The 22,647-nt window shown below is 50.5% G+C and overlaps 1 protein-coding gene across 1 annotated transcript in view; it reads right to left on the bottom strand.

Annotated features, from left to right (window-relative positions):
• Positions 1–18,107, bottom strand: part of LOC137677216 (ubiquitin carboxyl-terminal hydrolase 42-like) — a 52,690-nt gene extending 34,583 nt beyond the window's left edge. The window contains exons 1-9 of the mRNA XM_068424486.1: positions 17,921–18,107; positions 17,366–17,476; positions 17,188–17,290; positions 16,973–17,040; positions 16,748–16,818; positions 16,107–16,189; positions 15,738–15,849; positions 15,335–15,475; positions 15,017–15,117 (exon numbers count right to left, since the gene is read on the bottom strand). Coding sequence (XP_068280587.1) covers positions 15,017–15,117; positions 15,335–15,475; positions 15,738–15,849; positions 16,107–16,189; positions 16,748–16,818; positions 16,973–17,040; positions 17,188–17,290; positions 17,366–17,476; positions 17,921–18,107 — 977 coding nt within the window. The remainder of the gene's footprint in view (positions 1–15,016; positions 15,118–15,334; positions 15,476–15,737; positions 15,850–16,106; positions 16,190–16,747; positions 16,819–16,972; positions 17,041–17,187; positions 17,291–17,365; positions 17,477–17,920) is intronic.
• Between the last annotated feature and the right edge of the window lie 4,540 nt (positions 18,108–22,647).

Below are 22,647 nucleotides of genomic sequence, written 5' to 3'. Positions count from 1 at the left end.
CATGTCATTCCTTTCACAGCCCCAACTACCATGGGGCTCCGAGCTTCTTTACCTACCCAAAAGTCCAAACGTTGCACACTAGGTCCGGAAAAATCCAAGCCAAGACCAGGTTCCAAAATTGCGAACGTCTGCAGATTGTTACCCACAACAAAGGTGCAGGTCTTCAAAGCTATTGCTGGCTGGCAATCGTCCCATGTCAGCCCTGTGATAGGCCCAACAACCATGGGGCTCCGAGCTTGTTTACCTACCCAAAAGTCCAAACGTTTCACACTGTGACCGAGAAAAAGCCGAGCCGAGACAGGCTCCAAAATGCAAACGTCTGCAGATTGCTCGCACAACAAAGGTGCAGGCCTTAAAAGCTATTTCTGTCTGTAGTCGTCCCATGTCAGCCCTGTGATAGTCCCAAAAACCATGGGGCTCCGAGCTTGTTTACCTACCCAAAAGTCCAAACGTTTCACACTTACCTCCGAGAAAAAGCCGAGCCGAGAGCCAGGCTCCAAAATGCGAACGTCCTGCAGATTGCTCCCACAACAAAGGTGCAGGCCTTAAAAGCTATTGCTGGCTGCAGTCGTCCCATGTCAGCCCTTTCACAGCCCCAACAACCATGGGGCTCCGAGCTTGTTTACCTACCCAAAAGTCCAAACGTTTCACATTACCTCCGAGAAAAAGCCTAGGCGAGAGCCAGGCTCCAAAATGCGAACGTCCTGCAGATTGCTCCCACAACAAAGGTGCAGGCCTTAAAAGCTATTGCTGGCTGCAATCGTCCCATGTCAGCCCTTTCACAGCCCCAACAACCATGGGGCTCCGAGCTTCTTTACCTACCCAAAAGTCCAAACGTTTCACTTTACCTCCGAGAAAAATCCTAGGCGAGAGCAGGCTCCAAAATGCGAACGTCTGCAGATTGCTCCCACAACAAAGGTGCAGGCCTTAAAAGCTATTGCTGGCTGCAGTCGTCCCATGTCAGCCCTTTGCATAGTCCCAACAACCATGGGGCTCCGAGCTTGTTTACCTACCCAAAAGTCCAAACGTTTCACATTACCTCCGAGAAAAATCCGAGGCGAGAGCCAGGCTCCAAAATGCGAACGTCCGCAGATTGCTCCCTCAACAAAGGTGCAGGCCTTAAAAGCTATTGCTGGCTGCAATCGTCCCATGTCAGCCCTTTCACAGCCCAACAACCATGGGGCTCCGAGCTTCTTTACCTACCCAAAAGTCCAAACGTTTCACACTTACCTCCGAGAAAAATCCGAGGCGAAGAGCCAGGCTCCAAAATGCGAACGTCTGCAGATTGCTCCCACAACAAAGGTGCAGGCCTTAAAAGCTATTGCTGGCTGCAATCGTCCCATGTCAGCCCTTTGACTAGTCCCAACAACCATGGGGCTCCGAGCTTCTTTACCTACCCAAAAGTCCAAACGTTTCACTTTACCTCCGAGAAAAATCCGAGGCGAGAGCCAGGCTCCAAAATGCGAACATCTGCAGATTGCTCCCAAAACAAAGGTGCAGGCCTTAAAAGCTATTGCTGGCTGCAATCGTCCCATGTCAGTCCTTTCACAGCCCCAACTACCATGGGGCTCCGAGCTTGTTTACCTACCCAAAAGTCCAAACGTTTGCACACTAGGTCCGAGAAAAAGCCGAGCCGAGACCAGGCTCCAAAATGCGAACGTCTGCAGATTGCTCCCACAACAAAGGTGCAGGCCTTAAAAGCTATTGCTGGCTGCAATCGTCCCATGTCAGCCCTGTGATAGTCCCAACAACCATGGGGCTCCGAGCTTGTTTACCTACCCAAAAGTCCAGACGTTTCACACTACGTCCGAGAAAAAGCCGAGCCGAGAGCCAGGCTCCAAAATGCGAACGTCCGCAGATTGCTCCGCACAACAAAGGTGCAGGCCTTAAAAGCTATTGCTGGCTGCAATCGTCCCATGTCAGCCCTTTGATAGTCCCAACAACCATGGGGCTCCGAGCTTGTTTACCTACCCAAAAGTCCAAACGTTTCACATTACCTCCGAGAAAAAGCCGAGGCGAGAGCCAGGCTCCAAAATGCGAACGTCTCGCAGATTGCTCCCACAACAAAGGTGCAGGCCTTAAAAGCTATTGCTGGCTGCAATCGTCCCATGTCAGCCCTTTCACAGCCCCAACAACCATGGGGCTCCGAGCTTCTTTACCTACCCAAAAGTCCAAACGTTTCACTTTACCTTCCGAGAAAAAGCCTAGGCGAGAGCCAGGCTCCAAAATGCGAACGTCTGCAGATTGCTCCCACAACAAAGGTGCAGGCCTTAAAAGCTATTGCTGGCTGCAATCGTCCCATGTCAGCCCTTTGATAGTCCCAACAACCATGGGGCTCCGAGCTTCTTTACCTACCCAAAAGTCCAAACGTTTCACTTACCTCCGAGAAAAATCCGAGGCGAGAGCCAGGCTCCAAAATGCGAACGTCCGCAGATTGCTCCCACAACAAAGGTGCAGGCCTTAAAAGCTATTGCTGGCTGCAATCGTCCCATGTCAGTCCTTTCACAGCCTGAAAAACATGGGGCTCCGAGCTTGTTTACCTACCCAAAAGTCCAGACGTTTAACACTAGGTCCGAGAAAAATCCGAGCCAAGACCAGGCTCCAAAATGCGAATATCTGCAGATAGTTCCCACAACAAAGGTGCAGGCCTTAAAAGCAATTGCTGGCTGCAATCGTCCCATGTCAGCCCTTTGATAGTCCCAACTACCGTTGGGCTCCGAGCTTGTTTACCTACCCAAAAGTCCAAACGTTTCCCTTTAACTCCGAGAAAAATCTGAGGCGAGAGCCAGGCTCCAAAATGCGAACATCTGCAGATTGCTCCCACAATAAAGGTGCAGGCCTTAAAAGCTATTGCTGGCTGCAATCGTCCCATGTCAGTCCTTTCACAGCCCCAACTACCATGGGGCTCCGAGCTTGTTTACTTACCCAAAAGTCCAAACGTTGCACACTAGGTCCGAGAAAAATCCAAGCCAAGACCAGGTTCCAAAATGCGAACGTCTGCAGATTGTTCCCACAACAAAGGTGCAGGCCTTAAAAGCTATTGCTGGCTGCAATCGTCCCATGTCAGCCCTGTGATAGTCCCAACAACCATGGGGCTCCGAGCTTGTTTACCTACCCAAAAGTCCAGACGTTTCACACTGTGACCGAGAAAAAGCCGAGCCGAGACCAGGCTCCAAAATGCAAACGTCCGCAGATTCCTCGCACAACAAAGGTGCAGGCCTTAAAAGCTATTGCTGGCTGCAGTCGTCCCATGTCAGCCCTGTGATAGTCCCAAAAACCATGGGGCTCCGAGCTTGTTTACCTACCCAAAAGTCCAAACGTTTCACACTGTGACCGAGAAAAAGCCGAGCCGAGACCAGGCTCCAAAATGCGAACGTCCGCAGATTGCTCCCACAACAAAGGTGCAGGCCTTAAAAGCTATTGCTGGCTGCAGTCGTCCCATGTCAGCACTTTCACAGCCCCAACAACCATGGGGCTCTGGGCTTCTTTACCTACCCAAAAGTCCAAACGTTTCACATTACCTCTGAGAAAAAGCCTAGGCGAGAGCCAGGGTCCAAAATGCGAACGTCCGCAGATTGCTCCCTCAACAAAGGTGCAGGACTTAAAAGCTATTGCTGGCTGCAATCGTCCCATGTCAGTATTTTCACATCCCCAACAACCATGGGGCTCTGAGCTTCTTTACCTACCCAAAAGTCCAAACGTTTCACTTTACTTCCGAGAAAAAACCTAGGCGAGAGCCAGGCTCCAAAATGCGAACGTCCGCAGATTGCTCCCTCAACAAAGGTGCAGGCCTTAAAAGTTATTGCTGGCTGCAGTCGTCCCATGTCAGCCCTTTGATAGTCCCAACAACCATGGGGCTCCGAGCTTGTTTACCTACCCAAAAGTCCAAACGTTTCACTTCACCTCCGAGAAAAATCTGAGGCGAGAGCCAGGCTCCAAAATGCAAACGTCCGCAGATTGTTCCCTCAACAAAGGTGCAGGCCTTAAAAGCTATTGCTGTCTGCAATCGTCCCATGTCAGTCCTTTCACAGCCTCAACTACCATGGGGCTCCGAGCTTGTTTACCTACCCAAAAGTCCAGACGTTTCACACTAGGTCCGAGAAAAATCCGAGCCAAGACCAGGCTCCAAAATGCGAATATCTGCAGATAGTTCCCACAACAAAGGTGCAGGCCTTAAAAGCTATTGCTGGCTGCAATCGTCCCATGTCAGCCCTGTGATAGTCCCAACAACCATGGGGCTCCGAGCTTGTTTACCTACCCAAAAGTCCAAACGTTTCACATTACCTCCGAGATAAAACCTAGGCGAGAGGCAGGCTCCAAATGGGAACGTCCGCAGATTCCTCGCAGAACAAAGGTGCAGGCCTTAAAAGCTATTGCTGGCTGCAGTCGTTCCATATCAGCCCTTTCACAGCCCCAACAACCATGGGGCTCCGAGCTTCTTTACCTACCCAAAAGTCCAGACGTTTCACACTGTGACCGGGAAAAAGCCGAGCCGAGACCAGGCTCCAAAATGCGAACGTCGGCAGATTGTTCCCACAAAAAAGGTGCAGGCCTTAAAAGATATTGCTGGCTGCAGTCGTCCCATGTCAGCACTTTCACAGCCCCAACAACCATGGGGCTCTGGGCTTGTTTACCTACCCAAAAGTCCAAACGTTTCACATTACCTCCGAGAAAAAGCCGAGGCTAGAGGCAGGCTCAAAAATGCGAACGTCTGCAGATTGCTCCCACAATGAACATGCAGGCGTTAAAAGCTATTGCTGGCTGCAGTCGTCCCATGTCAGCCCTTTCACAGCCCCAACAACCATGGGGCTCCGAGCTTGTTTATCTATCCAAAAGTCCAAACGTTTCACATTACCTCTGAGAAAAAGCCTAGGCGAGAGCAAGGCTCCAAAATGCGAAGGTCCGCAGATTGCTCCCACAACAAATGTGCAGGCCTTAAAAGCTGTTGCTGGCTGCAATCGTCCCATGTCAGCCCTTTCACATCCCCAACAACCATGGGGCTCCGAGCTTGTTTACCTACCCAAAAGTCCAAACGTTTCACACTACGTCCGAGAAAAATCCAAGCCGAGAGGCAGGCTCCAAAATGCGAACGTCCGCAGATTGCTCGCACAACAAAGGTGCAGGCCTTAAAAGCTGTTGCTGTCTGCAATCGTCCTATGTCAGCCCTTTGATAGTCCCAACATTCATGGGGCTCCGAGCTTGTTTACCTACCCAAAAGTCCAAACGTTTCACATTACCTCTGAGATAAAACCTAGGCGAGAGCCAGGCTCCAAAATGGGAACGTCCGCAGATTGCTCCCACAACAAAGGTGCAGGCATTAGAAGCTATTGCTGTCTGCAATCGTCCCATGTCAGCCCTTTCACAGCCCCAACAACCATGGGGCTCCGACCTTCTTTACCTACCCAAAAGTCCAAACGTTTCACATTACCTTCGAGAAAATGCCGAGGCGAGAGCCAGGCTCCAAAATGCGAACGTCTGCAGATTGCTCCCACAATAAAGGTGCAGGCCTTAAAAGCTATTGCTGGCTGCAATCGTCCCATGTCAGCCCTTAGATAGTCCCAACAACCATGGGGTTCCGGCCTTGTTTACCTACCCAAAAGTTCAAACGTTTCACATTACCTCCGAGAAAAATCCTAGGCGAGAGCAAAGGCTCCAAAATACGAACGTCCGCAGATTGCTCGCACAACAAAGGTGCAGGCCTTAAAAGCTATTGCTGGCTGCAGTCGTCCCAAGTCAGCACTTTCACAGCGACAACAACCATGTGGCCGCTGCCTGCTTCTGCTGCCTGCAGCAAGTTTCTGTCTGCTGCGGCCTCCTGCTCCTACCTGCTGCAGCCTGTTGCTGACTGCTTGTTGCGTTAAAAGGGAATTTGGCAGAAGATAAACCCCCTTGCTTTCTAACTCTCCTCACCGAAATGAGAGGTTAGGTGCGGCTAGGTTTAAATTCTGAGTGATGTCCAATTTCCTGTTATCTGTCCAGTCGCATTTAATATGTATATTAAACTACCACGGGTCTGGATACACTGATATCCGTCTGCACTGCCAGTCCAGTTGTGCTCATGAACTAGCACAGCCGCGTAGGGTTCGGTCCCGTTCAGTGAGAAACTTTGACAACTGGCTACTTAAACAGTGCAGTTTTATTAGCAACAAATATACAGGTTTTTGGATTGCCGGTGATAGTGGCTGTCTGCAAGAAAGCACGTGCAAATATGAGGTTATCAAGACTAACACGCGTGAAAAGATTATAATAATACAGCCTGGCTACAAATGTTAGGGAGTAACTCTTTAAAGAGATTTCTAAGATTCCCGAGAAAAGCGCTTAGCATAAATCTCACTCAAGGCGTCCCAAGGCGGGGCGGGAGCGAGGCTCAGCCCGTCAGCCGATCCCGGCAGTCAGAGGCAGTCTGAATGGAGTTTCCCTTGACTTGCTCACGGTGATGTCTTCTTTTCCCCCCTCCAAGGATTCCCTGTTTGTCTGGCTATTTTACATCCTTTCTACCTTCAAGGTGGAGTTTGAGTGACTACAGTCATACATACCTTTATTATGATTGGTGTAAATTTCTCTCGCTTCACGTTTAAAGGTATAGTCTACAAGAAATCGAGGGCGCAGACTCAGGGAGGAGTGGTCAGGGAGGCGGGTAGCCTTCGGGATGGAGGTGTGTTTTGGTATTAAAATGAGGTTAAAACGAGCAAAGTTCATGAAAGGATAATACCTTGGCAAGGTCTCGGAAAACTGTTGGCTCAGGGGGCCAAACGGAATGCTTATCAGCTCTAGAGGAACATCTTCTTCCCATTTATCATCACGGAGCAAGGCCACGGAGTCTCCACTCCACTCCATCCTCTGTGATTTGTGGCAGGGAGTTGCTGTGTTAGTAGATTCCTTGCATGCCTGCTGCAGCTCTGTCCCATCCTCAGAGCTCCTTGATTTTATACTTGGTGAACAATGCTATGCTTTTCATATAAACCTTAGTTTTCAGATGTAAATCTTAATTTTACTAATAATTCCACACTGCTCCATCCTGCTGATACTTGCAGCAGCTACCTGCTGCATGCTGAGCCTGCTCCTGCCAGCTGCTGCTGCCTGCTGCTGCCTGTAATACCTGTTGCTGCTGCAACCTCCTGCTGCCTGCTGCTGCCTGCTGCTGTTTGCTGCTGCCTGCTACTTCCTATTGCTGCTGCTGCTGCCACTGCCACATGCTGCTGATGCCTGCTTCTATCTGCTGCTACCTGCTACCTGCTACTGCCTGCTGCCTGCTACTGCTGTCTGCAGAAAGCTGGTGCCTCCTGCTGCTGACTGCTGCTGACTGCTGCAACCTGCTGCAGCCTGCTCCATCCTGCTGCTGCCTAATCCACCTTGCTGCTGACTTCTGCCTTCTGCTGCCTGCTGCTGCTTGCTGCTTCCTGTGGTTGCCTGCTGCTGCCTCTACTTCCTCCTGCTGCTGCCTGCTGCTACCTGCTGCCTGCTGCCTGCTGCTTCCATTGCCTGTTGATGTTTGCTGCTACCTGCTATTAACTGCTTCTGCGGCCTAATGCTACCTGCTGCTACCTGCTGCTGCATACTGTTTCTGCTACACCCTGATGCACGCTGCAGCTGCTTGCTGCATGCTGCTGCCTTCTGCCTGCCGCTGGCTGCTACTACCTGCTCATGCTGCTACCTGCTGCTGTCAGCTGAAGCTGCCTGCTGCTGCATGCTGCTGCTGCCTTCTGCTACCTGCTGCTGCTTGCTGCCGGCTTCTGCAGCTGTCTTCTCTCTGCTTCTGACTCCTGCTGCTGCCTGCTACTGCTGCGTTCTACTGACTGCTGCTGCATGCTGCTGCCTTCTGCTGCCTCCTGCTGCTGCTGCCTGTGCCTGCTGCTGCTGCTTCCTGCTCCTGCCTGCTGCCTTCAGCTACGTTCTGCTGCTTCCTGCTGCTTGTCCCGTGGTCAGCCGGTGTCACCAGTCAGAATCAGTGTGTGCCTGCAGGCCCTTCCCCGGAGCCCACTCTTGCATGTCCTGTCAGCAGCCAGACCTGGTAGTGTTAGTGCAGAGAAGGTGTTGTCAAGGAAGCCAGGAGCATCTCTCTGAGGATGAGTGTCGTCCCTGGGGCGTGGAGCAGTGTGCCAGAGAGACGCTCACAGACCTCCCTGGATGTGGTTCGAGATTGCTCACCTCCCATCACACCCAGTTCCCAGGAATTTAGGAATTTTGCCCTTTTGGGAATGAGGCCATCTGAGAGCTACAACCCAGCCCTGTGGCACGCTGTCCTGGGGCCAGCCTTCCCCCAGCGTGTGCATCGGGGCCCGGGGTGATGAGCAAGCGGCACCACAGTAGCCAGGCAATAGCCCGTGGGCTGGATTCCGTCTTTCAGCCTCGTGGACATCCTGGAGGGGAGTGCTTGGGAGATTTACGCTTGGGAAAACAGGAGCATTTCTGCTCTATCCCTTCAGTGCTCTCCTTGGATGAACCGCAGGTCCCCAGCACACACCCCTGGCTTGCAGCCCAGAGCAACAGACACGGGTAGTGCTGGTGCAGCTGCTTGCTGGCACACGGGCTCTTCTCCCCGAGAAGTTTAGGCGATCCTTCTTGTCCTCTGGTGCTAAGACACCAGAGCCAGAGGCACCAACCACTGAAAATTTTGCGTGCATGTGACACACACTGTGAGATTATCTGTCGCACAGAGCACGGTAATGTGTGGCATTGTCTCTTGTCCTTCAGGGGTGGACGCTGGGAAAAAGGCTGAGGCTGCCAGTCATGAGGAGCTGCACAAGTACTATATCCCAGTGACGGCAGCAGCCTTGCGTGTGCTGCTGCCTGGGATAGTGGTGTCTTGTGTGGTTGTTTCACAGCTGAGGGAGAGAGACCCGTGAGTTGGCTGTTCCCCAGAGTTATTTATTGCTGCAGCTGGAAGTGGGGTATTTGCAGTTAAGAGTATCCTGGAGTGCCAGGGCAGCTGCTGGCAGTACTCTGCTGAGATTTCTACTGTAAGTTTTTTGAACTGGCCTCTTAATTGCTATCAATGAATAGTCTTCTCTGAAACCCACTTGTACAGAAGGACCAAGAGAAATGAAGAAGCACCGGGACAAGCTGATACTGACTCTGCCTGGAAAAGCAAAGATCAAACCAGAGATCAAGGCAGAGCAGAGTCAGGAGAAGGCACAAGAGAGGGTGAGGTTGCCCAAGCAAATGAGACTTTCAACAACAGCTCCAGCTCGTCACCATGGACATTTGCCCAGCTGACAGGAACATGAGCGCAGCCGCCTCACCTCTGCCTGTTTGTCCCAGATGCTGTCGCACTGACAATGCCTTTTCATGGGACACCTGGATTTCCCTGGACTCGCCTCAGCCTAACCCCTATTGGTGTCCCTGTTACCAGTACCAACAGGGATCCTGTACATCAGAAGATGAAGACTTTCTAGAAGGAATAATAAATGTATTTTGGCCAAAAGCAGTGAGTCCTTGGCTGTTTTGTCTGTTTCCGTTGGGGTATAATGAGGAAAGCTTGGATCAGCGCTGGATTTGTGAGAGAGGCTGTCAGAGACGTGCCCTCCAGCGAGGGACCTCTTTTTCCTAGCATCAGCCTGGTTTCCTAGCTGGGCTGTCAACAAGGCTTCCATCCACCAGAGTGGGGACATGCTGGTGAGACTTGAGGTACGCAGGGTTCTCCTTGAGCTCCCTTGGGATGCTGCCCTGAATCAGGATGGACTGGGCAGACAGGGAAGGAGGTGCTGGGAAGGAAGACCGTCCAGCGCTGAGCACGTCAAGGGGGGAATGACGTGGTTGCAGAGGCTGCAGGGCTGGAGCACTCCTCCCCACCACAAATATATGAATTTTTCAAAAGAACCGAGGTACTCAGCAGCCTTGCAGGGTTGTAACTGTGAGGCAGGCCTTGAAAACTGGGCATGCAAGCAATGTTTGTACTGGAGAATAGGCAAAGGGAAGAACAAGCCTGAGTTGTCTCCTGAGAGGGCTTGACTCTGTGCCCTCAAGGTGTGGGTGCTGAGCTGGGGAAAGAGATTTGGGGGTGGTACTCCCTGATGCAGGGGTGGTTTTTGGCTGTGTCACTCAAAGGAGCGATTGGTCAAAAGCAGCTGCACTCCCCCACGTGCTCTCTGTCTGGCCTCATGAGTTCTGTTCAGTGGGACAACTTGTCCCTGAGGGTCAGAGAGAGCCTCCATGCAGCAGCACTAACAAGCCTTGGAAAGGGAAGGTGGGCGAGCGCAAAAGGATCCATGCGCAAATGTGAAGCGTGGCCAAGAAGCGGAAGCAAACCCGTGACACTGGGAAAACTAAATTACAGCCATCCCAGAGTGTAAACAAAGCTGAGAGGAGGAAGAGAGGCTCCAGAGTGCACTGATTTGCAATGGTTTTGGGAGGTACCTATGTTTCTGCTGAAACCAAGGCAGTCGTAGAATCATAAAATTGTTTTGGTTGGAAAGGGCCTTTAAGATCATCAAGTTGTTGCAGCCCCAGGATGTTCACTGGTTCAGAGATGGTATCAAAGTGAGAAAGAACATCTCCTGGCAACGTCAGAGCTCCTGTGAGATTAGCAGCAGTGCACAGGACACACTAGTGTGCAGAAATGTTCCTCCAGGTGTGGATGACAAGAGAAACTCAAGTGCTGCGGGCCCTAAGGATTTCCAGAAGTACTTCACAGAAGGTGTTGTGGCAGTCTTGGGCTCTGTGCTGTTTGGGATGGTATTGTGTTGTGTGATCTGTCTGTGGAGGAAGAGAAAATGGGGAGTTGTTGGGAGGTTTTTTTGCCAAACTTCTGTATTAGATGGCTGCTATTAGCCGTGAAGCATTTAGAGGCAGGGTATTCTGGAGTGCCGAGTTAGTTACTGGCCAGACTCGACTGATATTTCTGCTGTAAGACGTCTTAACTGGCCTCTCAATTCATGGGCATTCTTTTCTGAAACCCCTTCTTACTGTGGCCAGTGTTAGTTAAAAGTGACCCTGTCTGGACAAGAGCAAACCCAGCGACAGCTGTAGGCAGAGCAAGGTCAGAAAGTAAAAAGAAGGGAGGACGTGGCCATAGAAGGTGAGAGCTGCAATAGTGACAACTCCCTACCATGCCCAGCTTTGGTTCTCTTGGTCTGTCGGGGTCCGGTCTCCTTCCCGGCACGTGCAGAGCAGGCACGTCAGGATGGCCAGGGCCGAGAGAAAACAAGCCATGGGCTGGCAAGCAGAGCCCCAGCCGAGGCGTGCGGGGCGCCCCATTTTCTTCACGGAGCTCTCCGTGCCCACAGCTTCCACGTGCAGCCAGGTGCTCGTACCCCACGGTGCACCCAGCACTGCCCCGCACCCTCACACCCATCTAGCACTGCAGCCGCGACAGGGCCTCAGCAGCCTCCTCTCTCCACAGGTGCCTCTCTGCAGCTTCAGGAGCCCGGCACAACGCCAGCAGCTGTCCCTCGCTCCCAGCCAACCATCCTGCGCACCCCAGTACCCCTGAGAGCCAGACACAATGCCAGGAGAGGCTGCCTGTGCCTGAAAAACTGGCCCGCCTGCCACAGAGCATGGGGGGACTGGCCCGTGCCAGCCCAGACAGCCGCCTGGCACCTCCGCCCCCAGCCTGCCCCTCATGGCTGTCCAACTCAGCCAGCCGGCTGTTGCGGGACTGGCCCAGCACCCTCCAGCACCCAGCGGAACTGAAACTACCCCCCTGCCCCCCAAGCCCATGGCCTTTATCCTCCTGCAAGGACTTGAGGCAGCCCCACCAGCATACAGGTTGGGGGTGCAATGAGAGACTCCAGATGCACAGCTTCAGGGGTCAACCATTCATTGCTGAAGAAGAGCATAGCAATGAATACAGAGCAGTAGCACAACTGGCTGGCTTGTAATGGCAGCAAACCCAGGAATTCACCAGTTCTGGGATGAACTTCATATCAGGGCATGGAGGGACATGGATGTCTGTGGTATCAGCAAGCAGGAAGCTGGGCTTGGTCCCCGCTGACCATAAAAAGGAGGGTTTGGACCCTAAAAAGGAGGCTTTCAATGTTAGAATCAAAACTTTGGACCCTAAAAATAAAGCTTTGAGCCCTAAAAGAGGGCTTTGGAGCATAAAAATGAGTATTTGTAAACTCAGCATGCGGCTTGGACCCTAAAAACCACTGGCTGGATCCTAAAAGTGAGCCTTTGGACACTGAAAATGAGGCTTTGGAAAACAAAATGTGTCTTTGGACTATAAAAATGAGACTTTGCAAACTGAAACGGAGCCTTTGGACCATAAAATGAGGCTTTGGATCCCAAAATAAGGTTTTCTGCCATGAAAGTGAGGGTTTGGACCCTAAAAATGAAAGTGTATGTCCTGAAAAAAGGCTATTGTTAATACAAGGCAGGTTTGGACCCTATAAATAAGGCTTTGTACTCTAAAAATGAGGACTTGGACCTTCCAAATCAGACTTGGGGGCTTAGAAATGAGGCTCTGCGTTCTTGAAATGAGTCCTTGGGCCTTACAAGGGGTGCCTGGAACTGATAAATGCAGCTTTGGGCCCTAAAAGTGAGGCTTTGGGACCTAAAAAGGAGGCTTTTACCCTAGAATCAAATTCTGGGATGTAAAAATGGGGCTTTGGACCTAAAATAGAGGCTTGGGGGTTTAGAAGAGGGGTTTGGACCATAAAAACGAGAGTTTGGACTCTCAAGATATGGCTTGGAGCCTCAAAATGACTAGCTGGATCCCAAAAATGCCACTTTGGAGCCTGGAAATAAGGCTTTGGAAACTAAAAATGCAGCTTTTGTTTTGGAGTCTAAAAATGAGGCTTTGGAGGCTAAACTGAGACTATGGAAGACAAAACAAAGTCTTTGGAAAGGAAAAATGAGGATTTGGACGCTCTAAATGTAGCTTTGTACCCTGAAAAGAGGCTTTCTGCACTAAAAGTGAACATTTTCATCCTATAAAGGAAACTGTGGTCTCTAGAAAAAGGCTATGGGTAATAAGAGAGAGATTTGGACCCTAAAAATGAGGATTTGGGCCCTGAAATGAGGCTTTAGGCTCTAAAACTGATAGGCGAGATGCTACAAATGACCCTTTGGAACCTGCAAAGGAGGGGAGCCTCTTGCTTCCTCTGTGGCCCCAAGAAATGAAGCTTTGGTCCCAAAGATAGGGCTTTGGGCACTCCAAAGGAGGCTTATCGATCCCACTTCCGTTCGAGTGACTTGAACTCCATATTGAAAAAGAAGAGATTGCACGATGGGCACACGCAAGCACACAGCTTTCAAAATCCCAAGGCATAAACCTCCCACACTGGGTTTTTCCACCAATTGCCCCAAAACCTACAGAGGAGAAACACCCCATAAATTACACATGCAAGGCCAACAAGTATTTTTAATCCTGGCTTTGGCTTTTCTGCCGATTGGTTCCAAATGAGTATCAGATGCGGAGCTCCTCCCTCATCCAGGGTCGCAATCTGCCCCCGTCACCACCACAGCGCCCCGAGTGTTTGTCCGATGTGCATCGCTGGGGATCTGACACCCTCCTCCTCCCCGCTGAGGGGTCATTGTCTGCCGTCCACAGACCGGCTGCGGAGATCATAGCCCCGCCATGGGGATCTGCTCCGCTCTCCCAGCCTCAGAGTTTGCTCCTGAGCAGCCCTGGGTGCGGGAGCCCACTTGGAAGTGGCATTGCAGGGCCCTGGAGCTCCATCATCCCTTGGGGCTCTGTAACCATGTGGAGAACTTGCTCTCTGCCTCCTCCTCCTCCTTGCCAAGCGGTAGTGGTCTGTGATCTCCACAAACCGGCTGCGGAGATCATAGCCCCACCGCAGGGATCTGCTCTGGGCCCTCTCCCTGGCACCATTCCTCTGGTGGTGAGAGAGAGAGTCCTCCATGCCTACCACCATGTCCTGCAAAGAGAGCTGTGAAAAGGTCTTGCCCTTTCCTCCTGAAAGGACCAGAATAGGAGAGAAACGCCAGAAGCTGTTTGAGGGACAGCTAAGGGCCTCCCAAAGGCTCTCCTGGAGGGGTGCAGAGGCAAACTAATGGGATGGATCTAGGTGGGATGCTTTGAGAGGGAGCAGCATTGTGGCTGTGAAGAAAGCTGCAGTGTGGGAGGGAAAAGAGAGCAATGCCAAGATCCCAGAAAGAAATCCACTGTGCACCTCGTGCCCTGACCCACGTCCCCAGAGTTACCTTAGTCCTCTGAGGCAGACACTGTGGTCCCACAGAAGCTGCCTGCTTGCTGCCAGCCCCCAACTGGCTGAAGAAGGAACGGTTGTATGATAGTGCTGGTGAGGAAGGAGCCCTTTCTGCAATTTTCAAGTCAGAGCACCTGGAGAAAAAAAAAAAGATCACTGTTTAAGGGCTGTTCTTGCAGTCTCCTCTGGGGTTCATTTTCCTGGAGGGGTTTCTAGGAGAGACAGAAGATGTAACCAAGGTTACAAATGGGAAATTCAAGTGAGGTCTTCCCCCCAGGTTTGCCCCTGTCACAGCAAGTCCTCGTCTTTATGCCCCCTATGACCTCCATTTCACAGAATCATAGAATCATAGAATTGGGTTGGAAGGCACCTCTAAAGGTCATCTAGTTCCAACCCCTCTGCCGTAGGCAGGGACGACTTCTGCTAGACCAGGTTGCTCAGAGCCCCATCCAGCCTGGCCTTGAACACTGCCAGGGAGGGGGCATCCACAGCTTCTTTGGGCAACCTGGTCCAGTGTCTCACCACCCTCACAGTTAAGAATTTCTTCCTCATATCTAATCTAAATCTTCCCTCTTTCACTTTAAAACCATTACTCCTCATCCTGTCACTACGCTCCCTGCTGAAGAGTCCCTCGCCATCTTTCCTGCAGGCCCCCTTTAAGTACTCTTCGCTACATTAGACAGCTTCAGATCGCAGACAAGGAGCAGTTTACAGCAGGGCAGCAGCCTAAAGCCCAGCAAGGGAAGACAGGGACTGACGTGGGGTAGTTCAGATTTGACAGCACTGAATGATGCAGGTAGTAACTGTCTCCTATGACAGAAAGAGAAACACTCCGGAGGACGACAAGAAGAATAGCAAAGCCAGGAGAAGGAAATGTATTCTGCACATGTTCTAAAACTTATTACCTGACATAAAACAGCAGATAGGCTTGCTGCATGAGAACTTTTTTGATGCTGCAACCATGCACAGACATATCGTCCATCTTGTACCACCGTCCATTGCTGACCTGCAAAGAAAGCATCGATATCTGGAGATGAACTGCACGGTTTCTCCACAAAAACACAGGCAGGGGACTACAGAACCAAGCATGCGCCAAAACAAATCCAATCCGGCCCTGGAAGAGACCTTCTCCCGCAAAACCTCGGCTGCCACTAACACTGCTGTGAAAGTTTGGCTTCCCCACCCCACATTTTTCCCCTGCTAGGAAGGAAGTTGCTCTTTACCTTTGCATAGCAGAAATAGTGTCCTGCATAACAGCTGCCACCGCTATGTACCAGGACAGCATATAAGGAGTAGATGAGCGGTTCTCCAGCTGTCTGAGACATGTATGGCCGAAGATCCAAGTACTCGGGATACTCCACAACCTACAGAGAGACCAAGAGGGCCCAGAAATGATCCTGAAACGCTACATGAAATAGCCTTCAACATGTCATGGTTTGGGTGGCAGGAAACTGCTCTCGGCCCAAGCAGCTCTGTCATTGGTACATGCTCTTCTTCCCACAGGAACTCTCATCTCCCCACAAGGGAACATGAAAAACCCAACATGAACAACATGTGAAAGAGTGTCCTGCTTTGGGAATTCTCCTGCTCCAGGAAGAGAAAGTTGTGCTCCAGTTGCGTACACACCTTGCTGATCTTCCTACCGGTGAAATCTTCAAACCTTTTCAGGCACATCGTGAGAACATTGGGTGCGCGGTGAACTGTAAACCTCTTGGAGGCGGCAACCATCTTGTCACACCTTGAAACCAAGCACAGAGCCAAGTGCTGAAATGCACCCTATCTTCCCCCAAGAAGGCCAGACAAGATTTCCTCTCTCACACATCCTTATGCTATTTCAAGGCTACTCAGTACCATAAGGCCATATTAAAAAAAAAACAAACAGCTGCATCTCCTTATTGTCCATTAAACCTAATGTGAAAAGATGTCTTATGCTCCATGCCATGCAGCACCTTCACGCAGGATCTAGCATTAATATGTCGTTAGTAATCTTCTTACTTGCTACATTTAAAGCAGTTTTCGCCATCCAGCTGCTCAGGTTTCACAAAGTCCTCCAGAGCTGCAGTGACAGATGAGGCTGCCTGGAGGAGTGAGAAAGGAGAGCACTGAGCTGAGGGTAACGGCCTCACCCAAACACTTACTGGGAGTTGACAAGAAGACCCGGGCAGCTGAGGCTGAGGAGACCCACTGTGAACCCGCAGGCAGTGTCCAGAAGGAGGCAGAAAGAGGGTATTATGCTGAACATTTCCCTCATTTCTCAGGGATTCCCGGGCCTATCAAGAGCAACCAATCTATGGCACCGCTCAGGTCAACTACTGATGGTGTGCAGGGTCATCAATAATGAAAAAAACGCAACCCATCAGCCGGGAGCCAGGCAGGTGTTGAGGGAGGGCAAAAGGAAGAAGGATGAGAGTACGTCAGGGTGCAGGGAGGATAATTTGTACTTGTCCAGCTTAAAGCCAGCACCTACAGGGAGACCACCGCCATGGCGTACCCAGAAGGACACAGTCCGTTCCACTTCACACCCACCACCAATTCCTCTCGTGTTCGCAGTCTAAGTTTTTTAAGTCAGCTGCATGGATTCTGGAAAGCTACAGGAGCCTTGGGACGTCTTGAATCAGTATTACAAGCCCTCTTACTTTTATATCCAAAGAAACATCCAGGAAGGCCTCGTGGGAATCGGAAACTGCTTTGCAGCTCAAGCACGTGACTGGAAGGGAGATCGAAATGCTCAGCGATAGGGGAAGTCGACCGACTGTGCCGATTTCTGTCCTTCATACGCCAGTCACGCGATCAGCTGTTCATCACAGGCAGACAGAACGGCACAGACAATTCCTAGGAGAGCAAGGGTTGTGGAAAAGTACCTCTGGATCTCAGAAAGCCTCCAAAGATTTGATGGACGATGGTAGTGGCTTGAGAAGAGATGTCCAAGCTGGAAATAAATGGTAAGGCAGAGAGTTATCTCCTCCAGGTGTTTTGCTTTTTCTGAAAGCCCTGGACCTAGGTTTTCCTTGATGGGAGTATATCAATGAGTCCAAAGGGCTCGGGAACATTGAAAAGGTAATTTGCTTGTGCTTACTTGCTGATTCCACTCAGACAAGCTCTCTGCATGGCACTGACAGTATAGCGTAAGAACTCATGGGCATCTTCCTGCCTGCCAAGCTGGAAGTGCTGTCCTATTCCTAAGAAAGAAGAAGTTAGTAGTTCTCTGCTACAAGAACGGAAGAAAACATGTCAAAGCACCTGAAATCACTTACGTGTGAGGACTCTGACAACAGCCCAAGGCTGGATGGCACTGCCTGAGGTACGCAAGACTTGGTAAACGTGCGCTTCCATTCTGCACATCATGCAGAAGCCTTGCTGGAGACCTGAAGAGGGAGGGAGGGAAGGAAGAAAGCTTCTCAGGTTAGCAAAATATCCACAGCGATGGGAAATTTAATAAAGTTATAAGAACAGTCTCCACTCCTCTTCTCCCAAGGTGCCAATGTCCCAACAAGCCCAGGACATTTTAGTGCATAGAAAACTTTCTTTGTAGGGATGCTTAACTGACAGAATTTTTCTGTGCAATATGCCAAGAGGGCTTAACAAGAGGCAGGATTAGGCACCAAGACCCAGGGCTAGAAAGAGGTCCTTTTCTGAAGAGGAACACACCTAGCTACGACAAGCAGGTTCTAGGCTTGAGTGTTCCAAGAACACCAACTCAGAGGGTTGACAAAGAAGGGCTGCTTTTCTCCTAAATCACATTGCAGATTCTGGGAATCCTTGGGAAGTGCCCAACAGATCTACAAGGGGTTGTTCATAAAAGCACTCACATGACTTGCTGTGCTCGAGAGAGAGCAGGTAGTTGGCCAGAGGAGGCGTGTACGTCAGGCACTGCAGGACGGAGTTGAGGAAGCACGTATTGCCCATGTTGTGGAGTCCCACTCCAGGTCTCTGTCGCTGCTGCCAGGCCATGCGAATCTCCTCCGGGGGAAAGAGGATCCTTTGTGGTGGAGCCATTCCCTCGGCAATGACTGCAGGGAAATGACATTTGAAAAGAGATGAGACAATAATGTTGGGCAAAAGCATATTTTAAAAGTCAAGTTCTGTACAGGAGCACCCAGGACAGCCAGCTCTAACCTCCAACCCAGAAACATCGAGGGAAGCCATTGAAATTTACAGGTCAAGAAACAGTTTTGGAAAAGAGTCTGTTCCCCTGCTTACTTTGCCACAAGTCCAACACACCCACACTCTGTTTTCTGTGCCTCAGGCTACCTTCCTTTCCCTCTAGTCTTGAACTGCATTATCAAGTCAAGCCTTCCCTTTTCCTGATTGTAACTTGACGAAAACAAGCAAGTGCCTAGCACAGAAGGTAACCCTACTGACGCCACAGCTTTCTATAAGCAATGACATCTTTCAAAGTCCTGCAAATAGTGGCAGAGGAGGAATAAAATGTGTTTTCCTGTGTCTATTCGAAAACACCTGGGTAAGTCTGTCTGCTCTCAGGAAACGCCCCACAATTCAGTCTAGGTTGTCACACATCAACATGCAGGGATGCAGCACCCGAAACCTCCGTTGCCTTTGGGCATTCACAAAGTCCAAGCCTACTGGTGAAGTCGCTACTCACAGGAGTCGTTCCCCATTGCAGCCATCGCTCCTCTCAGAAACAGAGGGGAAAGCTCTGGATGGCAAAGGATGTCAGGATGTGCTCCAGAAAGAGGAGATCAGTGCCAGTCCTGTCACCTGATCGCAAAGAAATAATTGTAACTCAACAAAATGATTCAAAAAACCCTCAAAACGCAACCCACAGATCAGCATCCACCATCAAAACTGTTTCAGTGGCACTTGTAACTGCTGCAGAGCTGCAGGCTGATGGCCCTACTGTCCCTGTCACAGGACTCCAAGGGACAGCAGTTACCAAGGCCCTCTTGAAGAGGACTTGCTGCTGACCTGTGGCTAGCGTTAGCAGCAGCGCCCTCTGGCTCTCCAGCCCACACTCACCCACCTCGTACGCGGCAGTGGCTGCCTTTTGTCCGCTGCTTTAACAGCTGCTTTTGCCGTGCTCCTTTTCTGTCTCCCTTCGTACCGCCACAGTCAGGGTGGGCTTCTTGTCATTCTAGGCTGAGCCCAATGCCTCAGACTACACTGTCAGCCCCTACTTACCTATCCTGGGCTATGGTAAAGAAATAAGAATTAGCAAATAGGAGCGCTACACATAGTCCTGGCCAGCCTATGAAGGTGTAATAATTCAGCCTAGAGCTTGGAAGGTATAGACCAGCCTATACTTTCATCCTGTATCTACCTAGTCTATGATCTGTCCTGAAAGTCAAAGCATAATTACCTTTGAAAGAGGATGGAAGTTGAGGAGAAGTGGGCGATAAATGATAAATAGTTGGGGAAAAAGTAGCCATGCAAGTAGCAAAGGAAGGAGCCGAGTTATCCCGAAGACCACCTCAGCCCAACTGACTTTCACTGCCCTGCGTGTCAGGATCCCAAGCCCCAGCCAGGTGATTTCACAATCCCTGGGCTGGTCCCGCATCACTGCCCCTTTGTGACATGGGGCCGCACGGCAACGTGTCCCCTCAAGCCAAGCGACCACACAGCTGCCACAGCCCGGGAACCTCCCGCAGCTGGCAGCCGCTGGGCTTCTCCACACTCTGCTGGTGAAGGGCTGTTCGTCTGCCAGCAGAGCTCTCGCCTCTTCCCTGAGCCGCACCAGCTGCATGAATAAAAACCTGCCCAGGGCTGCAAGCGTGCCTGTTCACAGCTTTGGCTCTCACGGTGCTGAGGGTTTCTTTTCCACTCTTCCCAAGTACAGGAACTGTGTCTGTGACACTCGTGCAGCAAAGCAACTGGGCTCTTGCAGGTGCATGTCCAATGAATTTTATCTGCCCCCCCAAGATGCAGCCACAGGCTAACTCCGAACTAGCACTACCAAAGAAACATCCTCAGCAACTGCACTGGACTGACCTCGGCTGGCTGCCAGGCCCCTAGCCAGCTGCTCTCTCACCCTGGAGCTCTGAAAAATGTCTGTGGGTGGCTTTTTAGCATCTAGTTCAACACCTTGACTCGCTCAGAGGGCAGTGAGTATTGCTCATGCCACAATGAGGCAGATCGTTGTTATTCCTGCAACGCTTGAACTGGCTGGTTTGGGCCTTGCCCCACTCACATCATTTCGTTTTCCTCAGTCCTTCTTGGGGCAGTTATTCATAGAATCATAGAATCATAGAATGGTTTGGGTTGGAAGGGACCTTAAAGATCATTTAGTTCGAAACCCCCCCCCCCCCCGCCATGGGCAGGGACACCTTCCACTAGACCAAGTTGCTCAGAGTCCCATCCAACCTGGCCTTGAACACTTCAGGGAGGGGGCGTCCGCAACTTCTCTGGGCAACCTGTGCCAGTGTCTCACCACCCACACAGTAAAGAATTTCTTCCTAATATCTAATCTAAATCTACCCTCTTCCAGTTTAAAACTATTACCCCTCGTCCTATCACTCCATGCCCTTGTAAAAATTCCCTCTCCAGCCTTCCTGTAGGCCCCTTCAGGGATTGGAAGGCTGCTAGAAGTTCTCCCTGGAGCCTTCTCTTCTCCAGGCTGAACAGCCCCAACTCTCTCAGCCTGTCTTCGTAGGAGAGGTGCTCCAGCCCTCGGATAATCTGCGTGGTCTCCTGTGGACTTGCTCCAACAGCTCCATGTCCTTCTTATGTGGGGGCCCAGAGCTGGACGCAGTACTCCAGGTGGGGTCCCATGACAGTGGAGTAGTGGGGCAGAATCTCCTCCCTCGACCAGCTGGCCATGCTGCTTTTGATGCAGCCCAGGATACGGTTGGCTTTCTGGGCTGCAAACGCACATTGCCGGATCATGTTGAGCTTCTCATCAACCATCACCCCACAAGTCCTTCTCCTCAGGGCTGCTCTCAGTCTATTCTCTGCCCAGCCAGTATTTGTGCTTGGGATTGCCCCAACCCACGTGCAGGATCTTGCACTTGGTATTGTTGAACTTCATGAGGTTCTCACGGGCCCACTTCTCTTCACTGTCAAGGTCCCTCTGGATGGCAATTCACACTCCTGCTCAGCTCAGCGCACTAATAACCTATTTTCTTACAGCATAGGAGTTCACAGCCACTTTTGAAGACTGGACTCTGGGAGCAACACAAAGTTATTGAAGGGAAATGTTTATAAATAAATACAATTTATATGAATTGTACTTCTGTGGAGAAGGATTGTGCTCTAAAGCCCGGGGATTGAAGTTGACTATATTTCAAGTCACAAGCACTCCATTTGACAACATGTTCCAGTATCCTCTGCCAGCATGAAAACAACGGATGTGTGAAACACGGGAAGTGTAAGTCAGGGTCCCGCACTAAGCACAAGTCAACATTTTGGAAAAACGTGTTGCCGATGGCAAAGCCACTATTGCAGGACGCTGCTGCAACCAGCCAGCCTGACCACTTTGCCGGCATTCACCACTAGCACAGATCAAGTTCCAAGTGGGACAACTTATTTGCAGTAGTTTTCTTGAGTTTGCTTTTTGGTACTTGTCATCATTTCAAAGGGACAGCGGGATGAACTTTTGCACTGCATCCAGGGGCTCCAGAGAGCAAAAAGCCCCACAATTTGACCAGCATTCTGGCTAAGTTTAATTGCAATGATTTAATGAATATGTTTTATGAGTAACCCATAACATGAAATACTAATACAGCTATACTGAGTTGGTGAAGAGCATCTTTTAAATGCCTTCAATGTCCAACTGTTTTGGTAGGTGTCTTCAGCAACACTGTGATGCTGAAGAAGAAAGGAGGAGTGACCAGAGAATTTTATCACGAGGAGACATTCCAGAAGAGGAAGAACAAGACTACCAGCTACCATACCTGAAAGAGCAGAAAAAGGAGGCAACCAAGCAGAGAAATCATATTCAAGACAAGTCCAGGATAGGATAAAGCAATGGGGATACACTGTGTAATGAACAAAGAAAGGGATTACTCAGCAGAGCACAGGCAGGAGGAGATAAACACAACAGGTGGAGGCAGGAGATAAAATAGATACCAAAAGTAGACTATGCCATTTATTTAAAAAAAAAAAAAAAAAAAAAAAGAGAAAACCCACCCAAAAGGCTTCTCACATAAGAGAATTTAATGTGTTCTCATTACTTTTTGGGGTTTTCTGTTACCAGTTTTTATCATTTGTAGAGGACAGGTAAGACAAGGAGATAAAGGGAAGAAAGAGGACCTCACACATGCAGTCTCAGTTCAGAGTCCCAGTGGCTTCTCTTAGAGTGTTTTCTGCAGGGCCTTACCTGATTTCCAGTATTCCGACTAGTCAAAAGAAACCAACCCAAAACAAAGAAATGACTTCTTCATTGTTTATGTTGCACATGGCCACCATTTTATAGCCTAATTAACTGTTTACTTGGAAGTAAGTCGCTGGTTCTAAGAAAGAAAAAAATTGAAAAAGAATGTGTAAAACACAAGTGAGGTCGTGCAAGAGCAAGCGGTGGAACGTACCAGAGCCCATCTGAAGCCTCTCTTATATTCACAAAGAAGAGAAAGGCCTTCCAGAA

This window comes from Nyctibius grandis, unplaced genomic scaffold, assembly GCF_013368605.1.
Source record: "Nyctibius grandis isolate bNycGra1 unplaced genomic scaffold, bNycGra1.pri S41, whole genome shotgun sequence".
Lineage (NCBI taxonomy): Eukaryota > Metazoa > Chordata > Aves > Nyctibiiformes > Nyctibiidae > Nyctibius > Nyctibius grandis.
The sequence above is the reverse complement of the archived record's forward strand: the minus strand, read 5'-3'. Positions and strand labels throughout refer to the sequence as shown.